The sequence below is a fragment of the Scophthalmus maximus genome, chromosome 7, assembly GCF_022379125.1.
Source record: "Scophthalmus maximus strain ysfricsl-2021 chromosome 7, ASM2237912v1, whole genome shotgun sequence".
Taxonomy (NCBI): domain Eukaryota; kingdom Metazoa; phylum Chordata; class Actinopteri; order Pleuronectiformes; family Scophthalmidae; genus Scophthalmus; species Scophthalmus maximus.
In genome coordinates, this window is record NC_061521.1 from 19,098,987 (window position 1) to 19,118,393 (window position 19,407).

Genomic DNA, 19,407 nt, shown 5'->3' on the forward strand with positions numbered 1-19,407 from the left:
AATTTACAGAAATAACAAATGTCAAACTAAAATTTTGACGAACACAATGATCAGATATAGAGAAATATCTTGTTTCACTCTTCCCTAGCTGATGTTTCCGCAGATGCAGTAACACAACATTGATTAGTTTTCCGAAACCTTCCCAAATCACATTTCACCCCTAAGTGAAACACATATGCCAACATATCCAATACTATAATCATCAGCATTTAACTTTGTTGTCCCGAAAGGTCTGCAGACAACTTCCCTATAGGACCCAGGACATTAAAAACCTTTGGATTGTGTAACCTTTCTCTGTGGATACTCCTTCAGAAGACTCTCTGCACAGCCTGAAATTAACTCGCTCAAGTTGAGCTTGCTTCACTCTGAATAGCGGCTGCCAGGCAATATCCCTCTCAGCCAATCAAATTTATTTTAACTCGACTTTTCCATTGTGAACCATTACAAAATCGAAGGCAAGGAACAAACCAAAGGCAACTTTGAATGCTGCTCTGCAAGTCAGCGTCTCACCCATCCCACCACGACTTGATCTCATCCCTGAAGCAAGCCCAAATGTCTCGTGATGGTTCTGATGGTAAGCAGCTGTTTTGGTCAGTGCAGTTCACAGTGGCATAACAACATGTTTACAGCCCAGTTTATTATTATTTCTCCTTTTGTAACATCTTATGCTTTTTTTTCTCATTTATTTGGGAAGATGGTCCTTGGGAATTCTTCAAAAAACACAAGTGGTCCTTCAGTGAGAATAGCATGAGCACCCCTGCTGTACAGTACGTGCATAATTGATTTTTAGAACCATTGATCCTAATTGGCTGTGTTGTGTTAAAGCCTTTCCCTTCAGCGACAAAAGGACTTTTTGTTCTATTTCTGTTCTGGTTAATGAGGCGGCTGTGTTTTAAATAGCCATGAGAAGAGGTGCCGAAGAATGCTGTTCACTTCATATTCCCAATTGCGTTGTGGTCTTCAAGAAGACGTCAGTCAGCTATTTCCAGCCGTGTGCTTCGCTTGATGTGTGAGAAGATGTAAGGCGATGTGCAGGGGGGAGAGAAAAAAAGACGGTGACAGACGAGAGGAATATTGAGATGCAGGAGTAGTAGCTAGCAAGTATGCAAAAGACTACAAAAGTATGACATGCTTAGCATACCTTCTGGTGATGCAAACCAGAAGCTTCCTGCCGGGAATTTTCTCATCATTATTGTCAGCTCGGCTCCTTATTGTTGTCTGGACCGCACATGAGCGGTATTCTTCACAGATCAGCTCCTCCCTGCCGTCCCACGCGTGAAAAAGGGTCACGAGTTCAAACACTAATCTCAGAGAACGCTGTTGAACCAGCCTTATCTCTGACCTCCAGTTACCAGCCTTCCTTTAGGCGCGAATCTCCGATCTTCCCTCAACCCATGCTGTCACACGTGGGGGTAAATATGTACAAGCAGCACAACAACTGACCATCATGGTCCACCTCTTATCACTCAGACAGGGGCTCATTGATGTCACTCTGGCAAAACACAGAGATATCAGCGGGAGCCACGGACCTGCAGCAACGGGCCGTGTTGTTCTGTTGTTTGACTGATAAAAGAGGCAGGGGCTCCTTCCACCAGCCTGACCAGTGCCATTGTTGTCGGAGAGCGGATTAGATGGTGGAATGGGCATCAGGGGCCCCGCTCTGTTTCTTAACCAGGAGAAGAACGGTGTCGAAAGCTCAGCCGAGGCAGGGCGGGCATTGTAAGCGGGCACTGATATTTTGTGTGTATGTGCATGGCGTGTGAAAAAAAACCATTCACGCCCCTTTCCCTTTGCAGGCTTTTTCCGGTGCGCCCATGTTGGCATGTGTGTGTGCGCCTGACTTCCCTGTGCCCCTCCCCTATCTGAGCTCAGACTTACTGTAGCGTGGCTCGCCAGAGTGAAGTCGGCATGCGTGTGCGGTGGAGCTGCTGTTCACTGTACCTGTAACAGATAAGTCTCGAGCAGGCTGTCCTTGCCGTCCTTTGGCCTCGACTGACATTCCGTCGGCCCTTGTGCATACTAATGGGTGCACAAGGAAACAACATACGTGTGCATGTGTTGTTGTTTTTTATTTGCAACTTGTCACATTTTTCTGAAGAAGGCCAGCTTAGACAACAATATAGGAAAGTGACAGTCAATCTGTCAATCTGATATTGGTAGGTAATATGGTAAACTATAGGTAGAAAATTCCTTGAATTATTCTACGGCGGTTGATTTTCTTCACTGTGATTACGAAAAAATGTTCTCTACATACCTTAATTAATCCTGTGTGTGCAACTGTGATCTGTGCTCTGAGGACTCACTCAAGTGCTTTGAAGTGGAGCCTCGCTCCCGTCGCCACCGCTCCTCAGCAGATGAGGTTACCAGGAGGAATGTATTTGCTTTTGCCTGTGTGCCAGTGCATGTGCCTGCGAGTGAGTGTGGTCGTCCCTCAGTGAACAAATCAGTTTCAAAGTTGCACCTGAGAGTGCTGCGTCATTTACCTGTAGCACTATGACATTCCTGTGTAGGAATTCAAATTGAACGTTTTTTTTTGTAACCGTCAAGCATCAACCGTTAACACATCCTGAAATGTGGTCACATTAATTCACTTCAAAGTATTGCAACTTTCTGTACAAGTATTAAAAAAAGATGTCATGAAATTCTCACAAGGGGATTTCCCCCCCCCCCCCCCCCCCCCCCATAGAATCCAACACTGTACAGAATTTTTTTTTTTAAAAGATGGCATCAACCAGCTCTGATGTCATCTGCAGACCTGCCAGCCACCAGGGCACTTTGTGACAAACTCAGCAGGTTGCACCGTTGAGCGGCAGCTTGAGAATGACTGATCGCTCGGCTGCCACTGATGTGATCAATAACGTTGACATGAAATTTGCACGCTCACCGTAAAAAAAACAAGCAGCAGTATCCGTGCCCCTGCGTGATCGTTAGCTGCCTTCGGAGAGTTGGATGTGTGGTAGCAGGGTTAACTCACACTGTTGTATTGGGACAACAGTGACAGCAACTGTATACACCTCTGCAGCTAGATTTGGCAAAAAATGCCTTTCCTGCACACCGTTCCTCGTTCCTGCCGACAATTTTTAATAGTGTTTGACATTTTAGGATTGATTTCCTGGCAAGGCGAGAGTTTTCAGCGTTAGTGTATTCAAGGACGCTGTGACATGGGGGATTTGAGCGTCATCTACTGCAATGCAAATGTTATAATGGCAGAAATGACAATATTCGCAGTATCCTTTTCATGTCATCTCTGCGGGCTTCTTCGAGCGTTTGCCTCCCAACAACATAGCTTCTATATGCTCAAACGTTGGAGTTTCTATCGAAGGATGTATTAAAAATTACAAATTACAAATGATGGGTGACAAAATCTTCAGCTCCCCCTTCTATGCAAAGTTAGCGTGGGGCTTCAGCCATCCGAGTTCATTAAGTATTTATTGGTTGTGTCTTTTAAACTTAATTTTGCAACATTTTTGCCGTTTTCAGAAGTAGCGCCTCTAAATTCCGTAGTATTGTTTTCTCTTGAATTCATTGACTAGACTGCTGAAGGAATTGTGTGCAGTTAAATCACCATGCAACAACATCCAGCAATGACTAAACAAGGGAAAGGGTCATTGAGATGGATGAACAATTTCAAATAAGCTTTCTGTCTCCAAAAGTTGATTCTCCAAAGAGTAAATCACCAAGAAACGAAAGGAAGAGGAGATGTTTCTAAATTCTTTCATGTGTGCTGGAAACCATTGGACAATATTCACCATGCCTCCAGGAGGTGATGACCTAAAACAATCTGAACCATCAATATAATAATAATATCATCAACGCCTTCAGAGATGCTTTTCATCTTCTGGGAAAAGGTGCACACTTAGTCGTTGGTTTAGGACAAGAACACTTGAAGTTGAGAAATCCTCTTCAGCCGAAGCTCTCGATGACACATCTCCCAATGCTTTGAAGAGCTACGAAACAAAGATTTTTAGCTGACAGTGAAACTCAAATTAGTGGCGAGGAGAACAAAAAAACATCTCTGTGAGTGAGAAACGTGAGAATGGAGAAATAAGGAACAATTGAGAGTGAGTAAGATGAAGAACGGGGAGTACGAGGGCCGCCCATAGTACTGGCTCTGTTACAGTAGTAACACCCTGCCAGACTCTCAGTAATTGGACCCAGTTTTAAATATCTTTCTCCTTCACTGTGCCTGCTTCTGAAAGTGTCTCCAAATAACCACGTGGCAGCATCATTTGCTGATCAACTCTTCTTATCGTCCTCTGCATTAAAAAAATCTCGTTCATCGTCCTTCCTGCCAGGCTGCCACCGCCGCCATTTCATCACACCTTATATCTGACAACTAATAAATCCTTATAGTAGGAGCCAAATGATAATGGAAAATAAAATGTGGCATTTTAGTTGAGATCCTGGAGTTTTATGGTTGAAAGATGCTCATCCATTGCCCCTGCAAAGCATTTGCGCAGCTTGCTTCTCTGCTCCAGGACGTATAGCAGTTTGATGTGAAAGCAGGGCATTCAAATTCAGCACCGCTTCTCACATAGCTCTGTCCTCGCAGATTTTAACAGATTATGGCATACTTAATGGTGTTAAATCATTCTCCTGGCTGGAAGATATTTCAACAAAGGAGAAAGAAAAAGAATACATCCATGTAAGTTATTCACATTCTGTATTTCCAAACTTACGCTTAATGATCCTCCCAGTTCTCTGTGAATGTGAGCCAGCGCTCTTCTTCAACGTTGAACCTCAACTTGCACTTCTTCTGTTTCTTATATTAAAGTTGTATAAATCACCGAATCCAATTTTCACCCAACAGTCGGTCGTTCTCTATCATCCTCCTGTCACTCGGGCTGTCGGATGAGTCGTCATCTCCTCCGTGACTCCTGCATGTCGCCCTGGCTGCTGCAGGCTGCAGTTTGTAATGGTCTCCTGTCCCTTCTGGGCAGGCTGGTTGTAGCCTGCAGGTCCTGTCCCTGCACACACACACACACACACACACACACACACACACACACACACACACACACACACTGTCCTGGATAAGACTATTATTCTCCACAGTCTTATCACTCATCACCATCACATCCAGGCTTTGGGCCTGTGTGTGTGTGTGTGTGTGTGTGTGTGTGTGTGTGTGTGTGTGTGTGTGTGTGTGTGTGCGTGCGTGCGTGCTTCAGGCGTGTGAGTTCTGCTCTCAGGCTTCCTAAATCACCTTTCGCCCCCAAAGAGTAGTTGCCATGGTGACTGCACCCGTCAGGTTTGGTGGGACGGGCTTCCAGTCAAAGCCTCTCAACGATTCCTGTGCAACCTCTCACCCTCCCCATTCTTTCATGTCCTCCGTGGAAAGAAAAAAAACATCAATTGAAAGGTTTTCCAAAAAGAAAAGAGTGGAATCTCCCACTTGTCTTGCCTCTGTTAAAGTGTGCAACATGTTACGAATAGCGCGCTGAGTGACGAGTTCTTTGTTGCCGCGGCTCCCAGAGAGTCTGATTCTCTGTGATATTCAAGCAAAAGTGATATTCAAAGCCCTTTTTTTTTCCACCAGTACCCACAGCCTTTTATTCACGAACATACCTCGGAGTCTATCCCCACTGTGCTACAGCGGCTACTCACCTGACCCGTGTCTCTCTTTTGTTGTTTTGTTTTGTATTATTTCCATTCTTTCTTTCTTTTCTTTATTTGACTGCAACAACAAGGACTAGACAAGATCAAAGCACATAAAACAAAACACATCTACTGTATAAGCTCACATATACTGTATGCATATCCACATATATTCATACATACACGGACCATTAAACATACGCAAACAGTACGGCACCTCGCTTTAACAGCATCTGAATGTGGCTTCATACATTAATTTCAATATTAGGCATTAACTATATTTAGCCCGCCTGTGTCTGTCCTGCCCTTTGTGCTGTCATCATCATGCAAATATCGTTATTATAGTAAAGCAGTTGCAGTAATTTGCTTTGTTATGGCTTATTAAATCAGCCTCACGGTGCTGTTATTAGAAATACTTATTGTCGTAGCACTTACTGCATTCATCAGCTGTGCTACCCTCCAACCTTGCTCTCTATTATTTCACAGTCAGCATTTAACCCTGCTCATACACAAGCGTTGCTCCATAAATGTATGAGTCACTCGTCTTTCTTTCTCTCACCCGCCCTTCAACCTTGCGTGTCCCGGCTCCTTCCCCATCTCCGCGTCCTCTCTGCTCTGTGGATGTTCTCCAGATGCTCAAGACATCCATTAACTCTAACCCACCTCCCTTACACTCCTCTGGCCACCCACAGTAAGCTGTGACTGAGTGTTATGGTGGGGGTCTGATAGGGGCAAGCAATAGAGCGGACAAGTTATTACAGGACAGGCAAATAGAGGCCCGATGAAGCATGAAAACCTCCTCTCCCCAAAGCGCCACAAACACACACACACACACACACACACACACACGCACACATATACTGTGGGATATACAGACAAATCACACGCAAGCGCATTCAACACAAATTATTTCAGGCACTTTTTTTTTTTTTTTTACAGATCCCAAGACAAGACAAAGACATACACAAGTTCCTTTTGAGAGAAAAAAAATCAGAATTTGATTATACAATGTAACACGCTCACGCACAAACACAGAGAGAGAGAGAGAGAGAGAGCCTGCACATTAATGCCTTCTTTCTTTGTGCACGCTAACGAGAACAGACATAGAGTACATGACAGGGCACGGCGAGAGGAAACGGGGTGACAGCATGGGACATGAATATTAACACCGGGATGCCAAGGGGATCTGGAGCAGGCCTGTCGCAGAGCCGTTAACGCGCTCTGCGACAGGCCTGCTTTGGCAGAGCGGCTTCCAACCGAGCAATCTTTCATGTCCCGCCAGGGGGAAGTCTGCTGGCGGTAAGGTTTTATTAAAAAACAATAACGCATGACAGAGGACGACGAGGCCGCTCGCGTGTTCAATCGGAGGGGTGCGAACCGCCGAGGTATCGAGCGAGTATAGAGGCCGAAAATGTTGATGAAATTGCTCAATGTTTTGGGGTTTCTTTAAACGGCCATTTTTATTCTGAAATTCCATAAGTCAAGTGTGTTGATAGCAAACTGGACTGAATGAAGCTCCCGCGCTCTGCTCTGGTTTAAAAAGCAGCCGGCCTGAAGGGAAATGCTCAAAGGGCTTTTAGCAGTGGGCGTAGGTCAGAGCGATAAAGTGTTTAATTCGCCGCAAATACATTGTGTGAAGCAAAGCAGCCACCTGATGAAAAAATCCCCCGCGCTCGCCCAGAGAGCTGCGGATTTGCAAGGAGTCTGCTTGCAAACTTTGTGTGTCGGGAGAAAGCACACGGCAGTGTTTCAGAGATTGTTCGCAGGGACGCCGTGCATCCAAAGCCATTGGTCAGAGTCGCCCGAGTGGACGTGTCTCATCTGTAAGATACAGCACACAAACAAAATATCATACACTTCGGGTGCAGTTGTTAAAGTGAGCTGGGATGGAGATGAGACATGTTTTGTCCTTTTGTGCATGGAATTAAAGCTCGGTCTGTATCTTATCTGAGACGGAGAAGGAGACGGGATGTCAATGGAAGCTGCCAGTGCTGAACGGGACATGATCTGACAGACCTCCTCCGGAGTCGATCATGCCGGCAGACACGCGAGATCGCATTCGACGTTGGTTGTCCACTCGCGCTGCGCTGCCAGCCATGACGACGTGCCCTTTTAAAAAAAAAAAAGCACGATCCTCACAACCAACGTCGACGTTAAAAAAACACAAAACAATGGGACATTCATAGTTGCTTACAAAACACAATCAGCGTCTTGTTTTCAAAGGGCTCCCGGAGAGAAAAGAGAAAAGCACACGCTCGGGTGTTGTATCCTCACGTCACCTTCATGTTTTTCCTTGACGCCACATGAAACCTCCCACCCACTCGCCTGTCCGCCATAGTTCGCATCAAAATGGGACCAAAGTGCAAAGCGGCCACAATGCAGACTGGGAGAAAGACAGTCGTGCAGGGAATTAATAAGTGAATGACTTGAGATTATTAAATCCTGAATTGGGCCAGAAAGACTGGAAAAGCTGGATTTCAGTCCTTTATTAGCGGGGGGGGGGGGGGGGCGCGGGGGGGGGGGTTTTGGAACCACAGCCACCACACTCACTTTTAAGAGTTTGTTTTTCCCCATCTTGATTCCACGTCTGCACAGAGCAAAGGCGTGAGTGGCTGTTTGTTGTGTCCCCTGCAAATTTTCATTTTATTTTTCCCATTTCCCCGCCACCATGTGACACGGGTTTAGCTCTCGCTCGCTCGCTCGCTCGCTCGCTCTCTCTCTCTCTGGACCGGGATGAAAGGATTTCTGGGATTTGTGCTCGTGTTGCTTGTTTTTGCTCGCCTCGTCGTCAGAAAGCAGACTGTGTGTGAAGGCGTTTGAACTTTACCTTTCAACTTGCTGTACGCTACTGTACGGGCCTGGCTGGCACGCACTCTGCATTTGGGGACTGCATGTTAATCGCACATGTGTTGCACCCCTTTGTCGGTATGTTTGAAGCCAGATGTCACGAGCCCCCCCTCCCTTCCCCTGCCCCGGGTGCCTTTCCCACGTTAACAGATCCGGTGTGCAGTTTATGTACATGTAGCCAAGTAAAACTGTGAACTGTCTGCCCCCTAGTGGTTCTCTTCTCTTCTCTTCTCTTCTCCTTTTTACATTCTTATCTTTTTATCTTATCATTATCAATTTAAGGCCTGTATATATTTCTATTCTCGGTTGGGGCATCTGTATCGAAACCCAGTTCCTGATGCTGCTTCTCTTCTCTTCTCTTCTCTTGAATTTACTGTGAGGAGCTGTCACGAGGTCCCGCACCTCATTTTCATCACTCTGTCGCCGCGGTCGTAATTGCGGCGACAGGGTGGACAAATGGCCGAGCAGCCGCACGCCTGTAATTACCGTCAAGTCAGAAGTGACTCTGCATTAAGAGAAGGCACTGCGGGGACCGGCCTCTCTCAGCCGTGCCCGACATGCAGCAGAGAAACCCTGGAAAGGGCTGAAGCCAAGGAACTCCTTTTTCTTTTTTTCTTTTTTCTTCTTTTTTTTTTGCAACCACTTTGGATTCTTTTCAAAGATGGCACTCGGTGAATGTGAAATGAGTCTTCAGTGCATGGGGAAAGTACAGCACATCTGTGCAGCCCGTGTCTTTTCCCCCAGGAACGAGCCGGAGGGGGGAGAAATATCTCCATTCCCTTTATACGGGGGCGTTTTAAGTGTGGCAATTAGGATATGCGGAGTCTTTTATTAGCCCCGATTTCCATTAATTTTATCTTCGCTCATTCATCGTCAGAAAAGTGTATTCTGACAGTTGTTGGTTCAAATATTCAGTGCCAGGTAGCCAATCAGGATAAAAAGAATGCGCTCCGTTAAAAGAAATAGCTTGAATCTCGGCAACCCTAATGGCTCGTCCACTGTTGATCTGCAGCATAGTTTGATTAACGTCGGACAATAGAGTGCTCCATAGATCGTTTTAATCACTGGATGCTCAATGGCCCGTTGTGCACTTACATCGGCCCTCACTTTGCTTCCGTATAGCTGCACACTATAGCTGTGTTTGTGGGCATGTGTGCTACAGTATTCTGTGTCATCTTGTTCTGCATCTCTCAATGGATTTCTGTTTTCATTTAACTGCAACTGAGAAATATTTTTGATGTGAAAGCTTCTTCTCTTATTGCTCGGGGGCTCTGCTGCACTGCAAATCTTTAGAAGGTGGTGTTTTCCAGAGTAATGTGTGGGTAAAACACACACACACACACAAATAAGGGAGTAAAAAGGTATTATCAGAGATAGTAATTTAGATGTTGTCACATGGACGGAATCATTACAGTCTCATGAGGATAAAAAAATAAATGATAGTGATATATTTCCTTGGTGATATTTGCGTACACTGTAACCAATAATAGTAATGGAAATACATCCCATTTCTGAATAATTAATTTCACTGTGACTTTTAGCTGGTGTGCCTGGTTCTACGGTGGACAAACATATCATTTAATTGCCACACACTTTCAAAATGGCCTCAGACGTACAGTGTGTCATGTATATGATACATTTAAATAGGCCTATAGTGCCATCAATGTCAATATGTCATGAAAACATCTTGATCAATTTGACAAAACATGCCTTTGCAAATACAAAAAAACAAGCTCTTAGTTTCTTGCAAAAAGGGATTTTTTTGAATTTGTGACTTTATTGAAGTTACTGGAGTTGGAAAATAAGCTATGATGTAGTAACCCTGCTGGGTTCATCACTTTTTTCCTGTGGCCTGGAAACACGTTCGTTATCCTCTGTGTTACTTGTCTTTTTGGATGTGTTGTGCCGTGTGTATTTGCAGCACAAATTAGTGGAGACTTTACTCAGCGAGGTCTATAGTCTGCACCCTGACAACCACAGTCCTTGAGCATAGGGCCTTTCATTTTACACAAAATGTTGAAGAGAGACAAAAAAAACTGTCAAAGGAAAATGAGAACTGATGGATCTTAAAAAAAGATGGCGCAAAAAAGAGGAAAGGATGCAGGCAGACAGAGTGCATTCCAAGCACTGAAGGCGTTCAGCGGGGGGTCTGTTTGGTGCAGCGCATGTGGAGCTGGGGGTTGTTCTTTTTTAGATTGTGTAGAGGAGATGTGTGCACATGTAACTTAAAAAGACACAAAAGACTCTTACCTTTCCCATCAGACATATTCACATCCGTCTCCAGCTCTCTTCTCTTTCAGCTCCTCTCCTCCACCATTGTCCACTATTGTGCTGCCTGTGACCTCTCTGCGTCCCTATAATTTTTCTCCTCTCTTGCAGGGGTAATAAGATTGATGCAGGCGGGGGGATAATGAAATGCAAAAAAGAAAAAAGAAAAAGAATAGTAGACTTTATTGGAGAAATAAAGACAGCGAAAAATGGGAACGGGGATGAATAGTGCAAAAGAGACGGTGGAGAAACATTGAACTATAATGTTTGGTCTTATGTTGTTGTTGTTGTTGTTGTTGTGGCTGAGTGCAGTTGTTGCATTTTATAAAGCAACAAGGAACATGTCAGGTTCATGTCAGTAAATTACCAACAAGACAGGAGGGTGGAGAAGAGAGGAAAGAGCTGTGGAGAGCACAAAACTGAGAGGGGGGAGGCGAAATGCGAGGAGGAACAAGAGAGGGACATAAAAAAGGCACCAGTGGTGGAGGAGCGGAGGCGAGAGGGCAGAAAAGGACCGGGGAGGATGAGATGGAGAGATGTGGGGAGAAGGCACTCTCAAGTAATTGAAGTGGACCCCCCCCCCCCCCCCAAGCCTGTACACTACATACAGTGGCAGGTTTATGAGTATATGAAGACAGTATGGGAGCATTGTTGCAGGTGCCAACGTCTCCAGGAGAACTGCAGAGTATGAGGTTATTAATGTGGAACACCAGTGCACTTGTGTGCCGACCTTTTCTTCCTCTTCTGTTTCTTTTTCAAGCAGTTTCACCTGGAAATGCTCCAAAGGTTTCGTGAGGGGGGCAGTGTTTGTTGGGCAGTTGTGACACTCCCGGCTACTATTTTTTTCTAAAAAAGTTAACTGAAACCTTAGAAATGTGGTCTTCTTTTTTCTTTTAATCCGAGGCAAAGTCGAGACATCACTGAAGTCCGGACATTGTCCTGAACTGATCTTGTTTTATTAACCATTACCTACTACTTTAAACCATTGAAACATTTGATTCTTTATCTAGACTTAAAATGAAAACTGTTTAAACTTCCCTGCCTGTTTGCTGACTAGTACGGTACAAGATATCTATTTCAGCTGTCGACTTCAGCTTGATGACGAGTCACGTCAGCGAGCTCTTTAGACTTTCAATTTTTGCTTGGTCACACTAGACTCGTGTATGAAATTGAATGAGATTGAAGTAAAAAGCTTCCATCACTTTGGGCTTCCCCCCCCCCCGTCAACGGTTCAACGGTGTCCAACCACGATTCGCGATTGGCCGAGATGCGCGAATGGTCTTGATTCTCTCACGTCAAGTGTGACAGGACAGGAAAAGGCATCCAGTGAACTTTGATGTGCAACATTTGATCATCATGACAGTTCAATCGAGTGAATGTGGTGCAAAGCAACAACTGTCAGGAGATGATCGCGGGGACCGGCATGTTTGAGTTCATGTAGTGTAGGCAAAGGGATTTGTGTATCAGTAACTTCTATTTGAAAGTGTGTAAAATGCATGTGTGTGTGTGTGTGTGTGTCCTCCCTTCACCTATCGTTACACGCGTCGGTCACACCTTTCGTATAACCTTTTGTATAACGACACAAAATTGGCTGTGACGCAGAGCGCTGAGCTTCCTCAGCTTCTGAGGGAGGGGTTTACAGACACACACACAGGACCCCTCTCCCTCTTTCTGTTTTTTTTCCTCCCTGTCTTTTCATCTCTTGAAACAGCCTTTCAGGCCTCTATTGCGGATATACCGAGCGGGCTCCCATTGTGAATGTAACAACATGAGTTCCTTTTGTGTGCGCTGCTCTTCTGCTCCCAGAGGAGCAGCGCACTGAAACCTGATAGGCGGCATTGGGTGGCAGTGGTGGGATCTCTTTGTTGGTTCTCAAACTAGGTAATTATGGAAATAATTCCTCTTTGTTTTGGCCTTTTCTCTGCTGACGGTCCAGTTCATAATTAATTGGGAGCACGAAGGACCTGCCAATTTTAAATAACAAGGGAGGGGTCGAGGGGCCCTTGTTTTATTGGCTGGTGTCTGGTTTGGGGGCAGCGGGCGGGTGGAGCATCTGAATTAGATTAGTTTTAATTAAGGCATGGGGCCCCTGACTACACATTGGTACCAAAATAGGCCGTATGCCGGGCTGGTTGCTGAGGATTCAACAGTACGTGCCCACGCACATATGAGCAAGGCCTTCAAGGTCAGGTAGACAGGGGAAACATGCGTGGTGTCTGGAAGAAACAGAGCAAGCTGCCGAACAAAAACTGCTCCTCTGATGATAACGTAATGCTCAATTAAACGCTCTGACAAAAATAGCGAGGCGTTGCAATCTCTCTGACCCCCAGCACCTTTTTGTTAAAAAGAACATTTTTGGTGCATCTTAACCTTTATTCCAGGGACTGCAGATGAAAAATAGCCTCTTGGCTAACTCTGGCACGTTCGCAGCAATGTGCATTGATACGCACTGTCCCTGTTGAAATGAATAAATAATATTCATTTGGCAGAAATACTAGACTGAAAGGGGGCAGTGGCGAGGTTACGACATGTAGCAACAGGACAGCGGGTTGGGCCCAAGCATCTGCGGTCGCTCCTCGTGGGGCGTTCGTTCACCCGGGTGCCTCACACTTGCCTTTTCGTGCACGTTTGCCTTGAGTCTCCCGACCCGTGGGCTCACGCTTGGCCACCCGGAGGGAATCTCATCCCTGTGCTAAACACAATACCCCCCCAAGAGTCTGTAAGCCTGAAATACATTCGAAAATCTCCAGGAGATCGAATCCTCGCAGATGGAAGCCTCTTTTTCGCGCTATTGATTCAACCTCGAGTTACAGTATCTCGTAATAGTCCGTTTCCCGGCAAGCTTTCTGCACAGTAGCCTCGAATGTCAGCGTGACGGCTAGTGGACCAAAGGTGTGAGTTCTTCGGAGTTTTCAAGTTTGATACACACGGCGCATTAAGCAGCGATACGAAACCCGCAGAATATAGAAGGTGTCCCAACGCGTGTTTGGAACCTTTTGTGAGGTTTCCTCATTAGCACTGCCTCTCTGCACAGTGAATAGGTTTCCCTTCCATCCTCCCACCCTCCCTTCGCGCCGTAGTACAACAGGACTGTCTGCCGGTAAGCAGCAGCGGAAAACACCATTTACGTGAGCCTCACGCTAAGTGCCTGATTGAAATTCTCGCTCTGCAATATCAGTCGGCGGAAATGTTTAAGTGCTGCTCCCTCCCCCCATCCGGAACAATAAGCCGCGCTGGCATTACAGTAGTCCCTTTCCTCATTCCAGGCCAGCCAGTTGGCTGCTGTGCGTCTCCTACGGCTGGCCATGGATCCCTTCGTGAACATTCCCTGGACTACTAAGTAGTCTGCACACTGTGGTAATCTGTGACGGCCCCTGGTGGTCCTCTGCCTTCTCTCATCTCTCCACACCGAGCGATTCAAGTTGCCAGCTGTAAGCGCTTTTGCCCCCGCAAAGAATTATTTAGCCCCTCTGTTCTTCCTCCTCCTTCACAATGAAGAGTGGGGTCCGTAAATGTTAAACTGAGCCGCTGCTTTTCAAAAGTAGCCTCTGCACTGTGCACGCTGCTCCATTTGTTCTCCTTATCTCTGGGAGCGCTCGGGGAAACGTCTGACTGCTGTCATGCTCATTATGTTGCGCTCTCATCTCCGAGAGAGGCTGCCTCTATTGAATCATATGGAATGCGTTTCAGAATGAACCCGAAAACAATTTACTCCTTGGTATTCACAGCCATCCACTTCAATTCCCCTCTCCAATCCCCTGGCTCTGCAACTCCTCAACTCATCCTCCCATTTACTCAGCCTCCTATTCCACTAAATTGTTCACCTCTTCTCCTCCTTTCCTCCCTTCTTTCCCCTCTGTGTCTCCCTCAGCACCACTCGCTCTCCCTCTTCCACATCCTCCTACATCATTCGTCGTTCATTTTTCTCTTCATCTCCTCCCTCTCTCCTGCAGAAGCCCCTGGCCAGGACTTTGTGACACTGGACTACCGTCTGCGCTACTATCCCAGCATCACCTACGCCGTCATCGGCAGCGCTGTCATCTTCGTCCTGGTGGTGGCATTACTGGCCCTGGTGCTCCATCACCAGAGGAAGCGCAGCGTCCTGCTGCCCAGGGGCGTGAGAGGGGGCTCACATCACCACCACCACCACCACCAGCCCCTGCTGCTGTCCCGTCTGGTCATCTTGGACCGCGGCCACGTCCATCCCGGAGGTCCTGGTCTCTCCCCCGGCTCGCCCACTGCAGCGGGCCAGTACAGCTCAACCACGCAGGCTCTGCAGCTGCTGTCTGGGACCCTGTATCCCTCCGGACTCTCCATGGACTCACCTCCGTCATACTCACAGGCTGTTCTGGATGTCAGGTGAAAGGAATAATGATGCTAATGGTTTTTATAGAAATGCATTATCGTTTGTCTGTAGCCATGAAGTATCATTTCTACTGTAATCCAAGACGACACCAAAAGCCTATGTTGAGAGTTGCAGGATTGCAGATTATGAGCTAATTCAGTATAATACATCCTAATAAAAGCGTAATTTAATTTAGTCTTTTGCTAGTTTTGTCCCATGCTGTCAATTTCCATACACACACCAAATCTGTTGTAAATCAATCAATCCTCTACATACTCATAGTACTCATTTAGATCATATATTCATTTATTTAATGAAAGCAGCGTGCTGCCAATAAAACACTAATTGTAAATCAGTAAATTGAGAGCACTTGTTTTAATACCTCAATAATATTCCACTGGAAAACATCCCTTTGTTTGCTTCTGTCATCTTCACTCAAAAAAAATTGGCGTAGAGAATCACAATATGGTGGAAATTGTGAAAAATCATAAAGGGTTGAATGACAATAACTCATTTAACACAAACGAGAATCAGACTGGCTTACAGGCGTCCTTAAATAATGCGGGTCTCCTAAATAACCACGTTATTTCCGGGAAAGGCCTGCACAGCCTGAATCTTTAGATACCGTTCAAAATTGTAATTGAACGGTGTGTAACTTTATGTGATACCTCATGAACTTGACATCTTTTTCTCAAAATCACTAATCTTTTCCACCCTTCCACTTGTCCCTAGTCGGCCTCCTTGGTTCGACCTCCCTCCTCCTCCGTACCTCCCAGGTCGGGAACTTCCGTCAGCCGACGAGCTGCCTCAGTACGAGGCCTCACAAGACCCGCCGAGCCTCCATCCGGCGCGTCCCACTGCACAGTCCTCCGCACCCCGGACTGTGGCCTCGGGCACACAACAGCCGAGTTCGAGCCCCAGGGAGGAGCTGGAGCAGCTGTAGCCGCACTCTCTCGCTCTCTCTTGTAAACTGGTAACAGTTGGAACTTTTGGGACCGCAGGACTGAAGCGCCAGGAGGGTCGCCCGAGGCCGGGGACAGTCCTCGACAAAGACCTGCCGAGGATATTCAACGGGCACTGGGAGACTCAACCGCGTTCCTAACTTTCTTCCCACACATCGTCCGGCGTACTGAAGCGCTGGACCAAGACCAGCTTCTCCTGCTGGGACTGATCCGGTATGCTGGCTCACCCTGCTGGGGTCATGGCTGCACTACACCTCAATTATTATAGTCAATCATTTCAGCTCACTGCAAGGGACAATTGCGCTCCCCTTGGAGGAGTGCTGTGATTACAGTCTGCGCGCCCAAAGTAGAGGGAGTAAACTGCCACTGGTTAACACATCATATATGATGAGAGCAGGAAGTGGCAGCACTTAAAAAGGTCATTGTGTTATTATAAAATCAAGTTCGAGTGGTGTTCTTCTTCCCAGTGGCAGCACTTGAAGACGTCAATGAAGATCACCCAGCCTTTTTTTAATACTCCTCACGCGACTTTACATTTCACATATACAATGTTTTCCATAGAAAACTTTATAAGAGATCATTGATTTATTGTGTTAAAATTGTAAAATACCTGAACACTATATAACAAGGCTATAGGTCAAAAAGTTAGTATACTGTTGGACATAGTTGAAAACTGGAACCCCAATTGGCCAGTTAGCATATCCATGATGTTATGATGTCGTATTTGCATTCTGCGTTTAGTGTCTTGTCGGTTTTTATCGGTCCTTTCATCTGCTTGGACATCAGCTGAGTTGGGGCATTGTACGCAGACTTTGTACAAAGAGCTTGGGAGAGTAAAAGTCAGTTTAATGTCTGGTTCAACTGATTCAGACGAATCACACAAACAGCTCCTGCGGCTGATGTCTCGAAAAGTTCAGAGACGCAGGGCATGTGTGTGAAAGCAGCCGAGTAACGGCTCACTCACCCACGGACATTTGAGATGACTTGCTGTACTCGGTCGTGCTTCCTCACTCTCGGTGAAGTTGGTACAGTTTTTCAGATTGATCCAAAATGGTACAGTGGTGTTGTGTGCGATTTATTAAGAAGTTAACAGAAACACGTGCAGTTGAGATCTACAGGCGAGGCCCAGTCAGAGATTCTGTTCCCTCTTTTGTTTTAGTGGAACTTAAAAATTAGAGATATTCCTTAAAGATCAGCCGAGGATTTACTGAGGGGTTTTTTTCTTCACAATATCAATTAAATTCCAGTTAAGAGGTAAAAAGGACCATTGAGTTTTGATTGAATAATGCTCGACATAGATTATGTGTATATATCTTTACCAAGTTACATTTCATATATCATTCCTCTGAGCAAAAGAAACAGCTCTGCTTGGAAAGTTTTATTACAATTCCGTCTGAAAAACAGGCCAATAATTTTTTTATGTAAATACAAAAAGAAAATTGATTTAAAAGGATTTTGTTGAGGCCTTATTCAACGCCAGCTTGGCCCGTGGTGCCTTTATACGTGATGTGTTTTAAGGCGGAAGCAGCCTGATCTGAGATTTAACAGGAGGGATTTGACATAACAACCATTGAAGATGATCTCATCTTAGATCAAATTGTTCAAATTCTGTTTCGGGATCAGCTAATGTACATTACGTAGGATGTTTGGCATGCAGGAAAATCATCCTCAGAAGTATTAAACAGTGATTGATGAAATCCATATCTGAAGGATCTGTGTTATACATTTACTATTGTCGTTTGACCTTCGTGCATTTCGAAGTGGTTCTTATGGCACTGTACATAGGAGATTGGAAATTAATGAAATCTAAAAAAGTTTGAAGCTTAAAGCAAGAGTCGAATGTGTAACAGTAAAATGTGATCGTGTTTTGCATCTTCCTTTTCTTCTGGAGCCAGCAGCGAAAACTGCAGGCAAAAGACAAACAATCAAACCAAAGATAATCATTATTGATCTTTTCTCCCAGGATATATTACCCTCCAAAGGAATGATTGTGTCACAAACGTTTGTGCCTTTATTATATCAAAACCTTTATGATATGAAAATGTGGGCAAAGGCTTATTGAGATTCAAACAGAAGTTGTGTTATTTGCTGTAAAACTGGAAAATATTTCTCAGGAGAAAATTTGATACCAGTCTGTCTGTGTTTGTTTATATCTTAGTTTTGTTTTTAAGTAATGTTAAAAAATCAAATTCCATTTTTTTCTCTGATTTGTTCTCATTAGATTAGATATTTACATATTTTGCAATTTTGCCCAATGTGATCTCTTTATCCCCTGTATATCTTATATTTAAAGTAATATAAAATATTGACTCATGAATTCATGTGTATGACGTCTCCCTGCAGATTTTATAATTAGAGTGGCTTAATATAGAGTCAGAGTGTGTTTATTGGTAAGTCTGGAGCTGTGCTGACTCCCCCCCCCCCCCCCCCCCCCCCCCCAATCTTTTTTGTGAAATATTGGATGATTTCTCTGTCATGAGCCTTTTACATAAATCCAACCACAAGAGAAGTTTAGATGGGAAATCTCTCTCTTGGGTGGAACTGTTAACAGCTCGTAGACAAATGAAACATGACAATGGAATCAACGGAATCCTGCGTTTTTTAATAAACTGCTCAAGAAAACCCAGTAAAATTGAGGTAATAATCATTTAGCAAACATCTGGAGTCCCCTCGTATATCCATATTATCCCCCCACTCATGTATAGTGGCAGCTGAGAGGAACCCTGCAGTTCTACATTTCCACCAATAGATGGCACCATGTCACCATGATGGACAGAGCTCAGAGCAGAGTCGTCAGCTCTGCCACATCGGTGTGATCTTCAAGTTCTGGTCTAGTCATGTAGCTTTTAATATGTATTTGGTATTTTTTAAAAGCTGTTTTTTCTAGCTCACTTGTATATATCTTGGATTCATGGCAACTATGTGCAACCTGGACAATCTCACTCGTCGTCGTCGTCGTCGTAGTCCCCCCCCCCCCCCACACACACACACACACAGATTTAATTTAAATTTTCCCCCTTAGCCCTACATCTCATCTTGCCCCTCCCGTCCCAATATCCGTATCACATAATGATGCATTAGATAACATGCGATACCGATCCCTGACAGCACACACCCATCCCCTCTCTTGTCCTCCCCATCACTCTACCTGCCCCCTCGCTTCCTGATCGCCCTTTATGCTCATCTTTTTATCTCCTCGCCCCTCACACATCTCTCATTTTCAGTCCCCTCGCCCCTCACCCCTCGTTCATTGTGCGGAGCTGTTCTTTTCATCGCACCGCCGTCCTCTAACTCATCTTAAACTCTGATGCTGGAGGCCCCCGTGTTTGCTTAGCCCGCACCCTAAACCATGCAGACTTTAATTAAAAGCCTGCACGCTCCTCTCTT

At 45.3% G+C, this 19,407-nt stretch overlaps 1 protein-coding gene across 6 annotated transcripts in view; it reads left to right on the forward strand.

Moving 5' to 3' along the window:
• ldlrad3 (low density lipoprotein receptor class A domain containing 3) overlaps positions 1-18,337 on the forward strand; it is a 91,911-nt gene extending 73,574 nt beyond the window's left edge. For all 6 annotated transcript variants that reach the window (XM_035641416.2, XM_035641418.2, XM_035641420.2 and 3 more), the window contains 2 exons: positions 14,667-15,072; positions 15,791-18,337. In XM_035641416.2, coding sequence (XP_035497309.1) covers positions 14,667-15,072; positions 15,791-16,001 — 617 coding nt within the window. In that variant the 3' untranslated portion in view covers positions 16,002-18,337. The remainder of the gene's footprint in view (positions 1-14,666; positions 15,073-15,790) is intronic.
• The last annotated feature ends 1,070 nt before the right edge of the window (positions 18,338-19,407 follow it).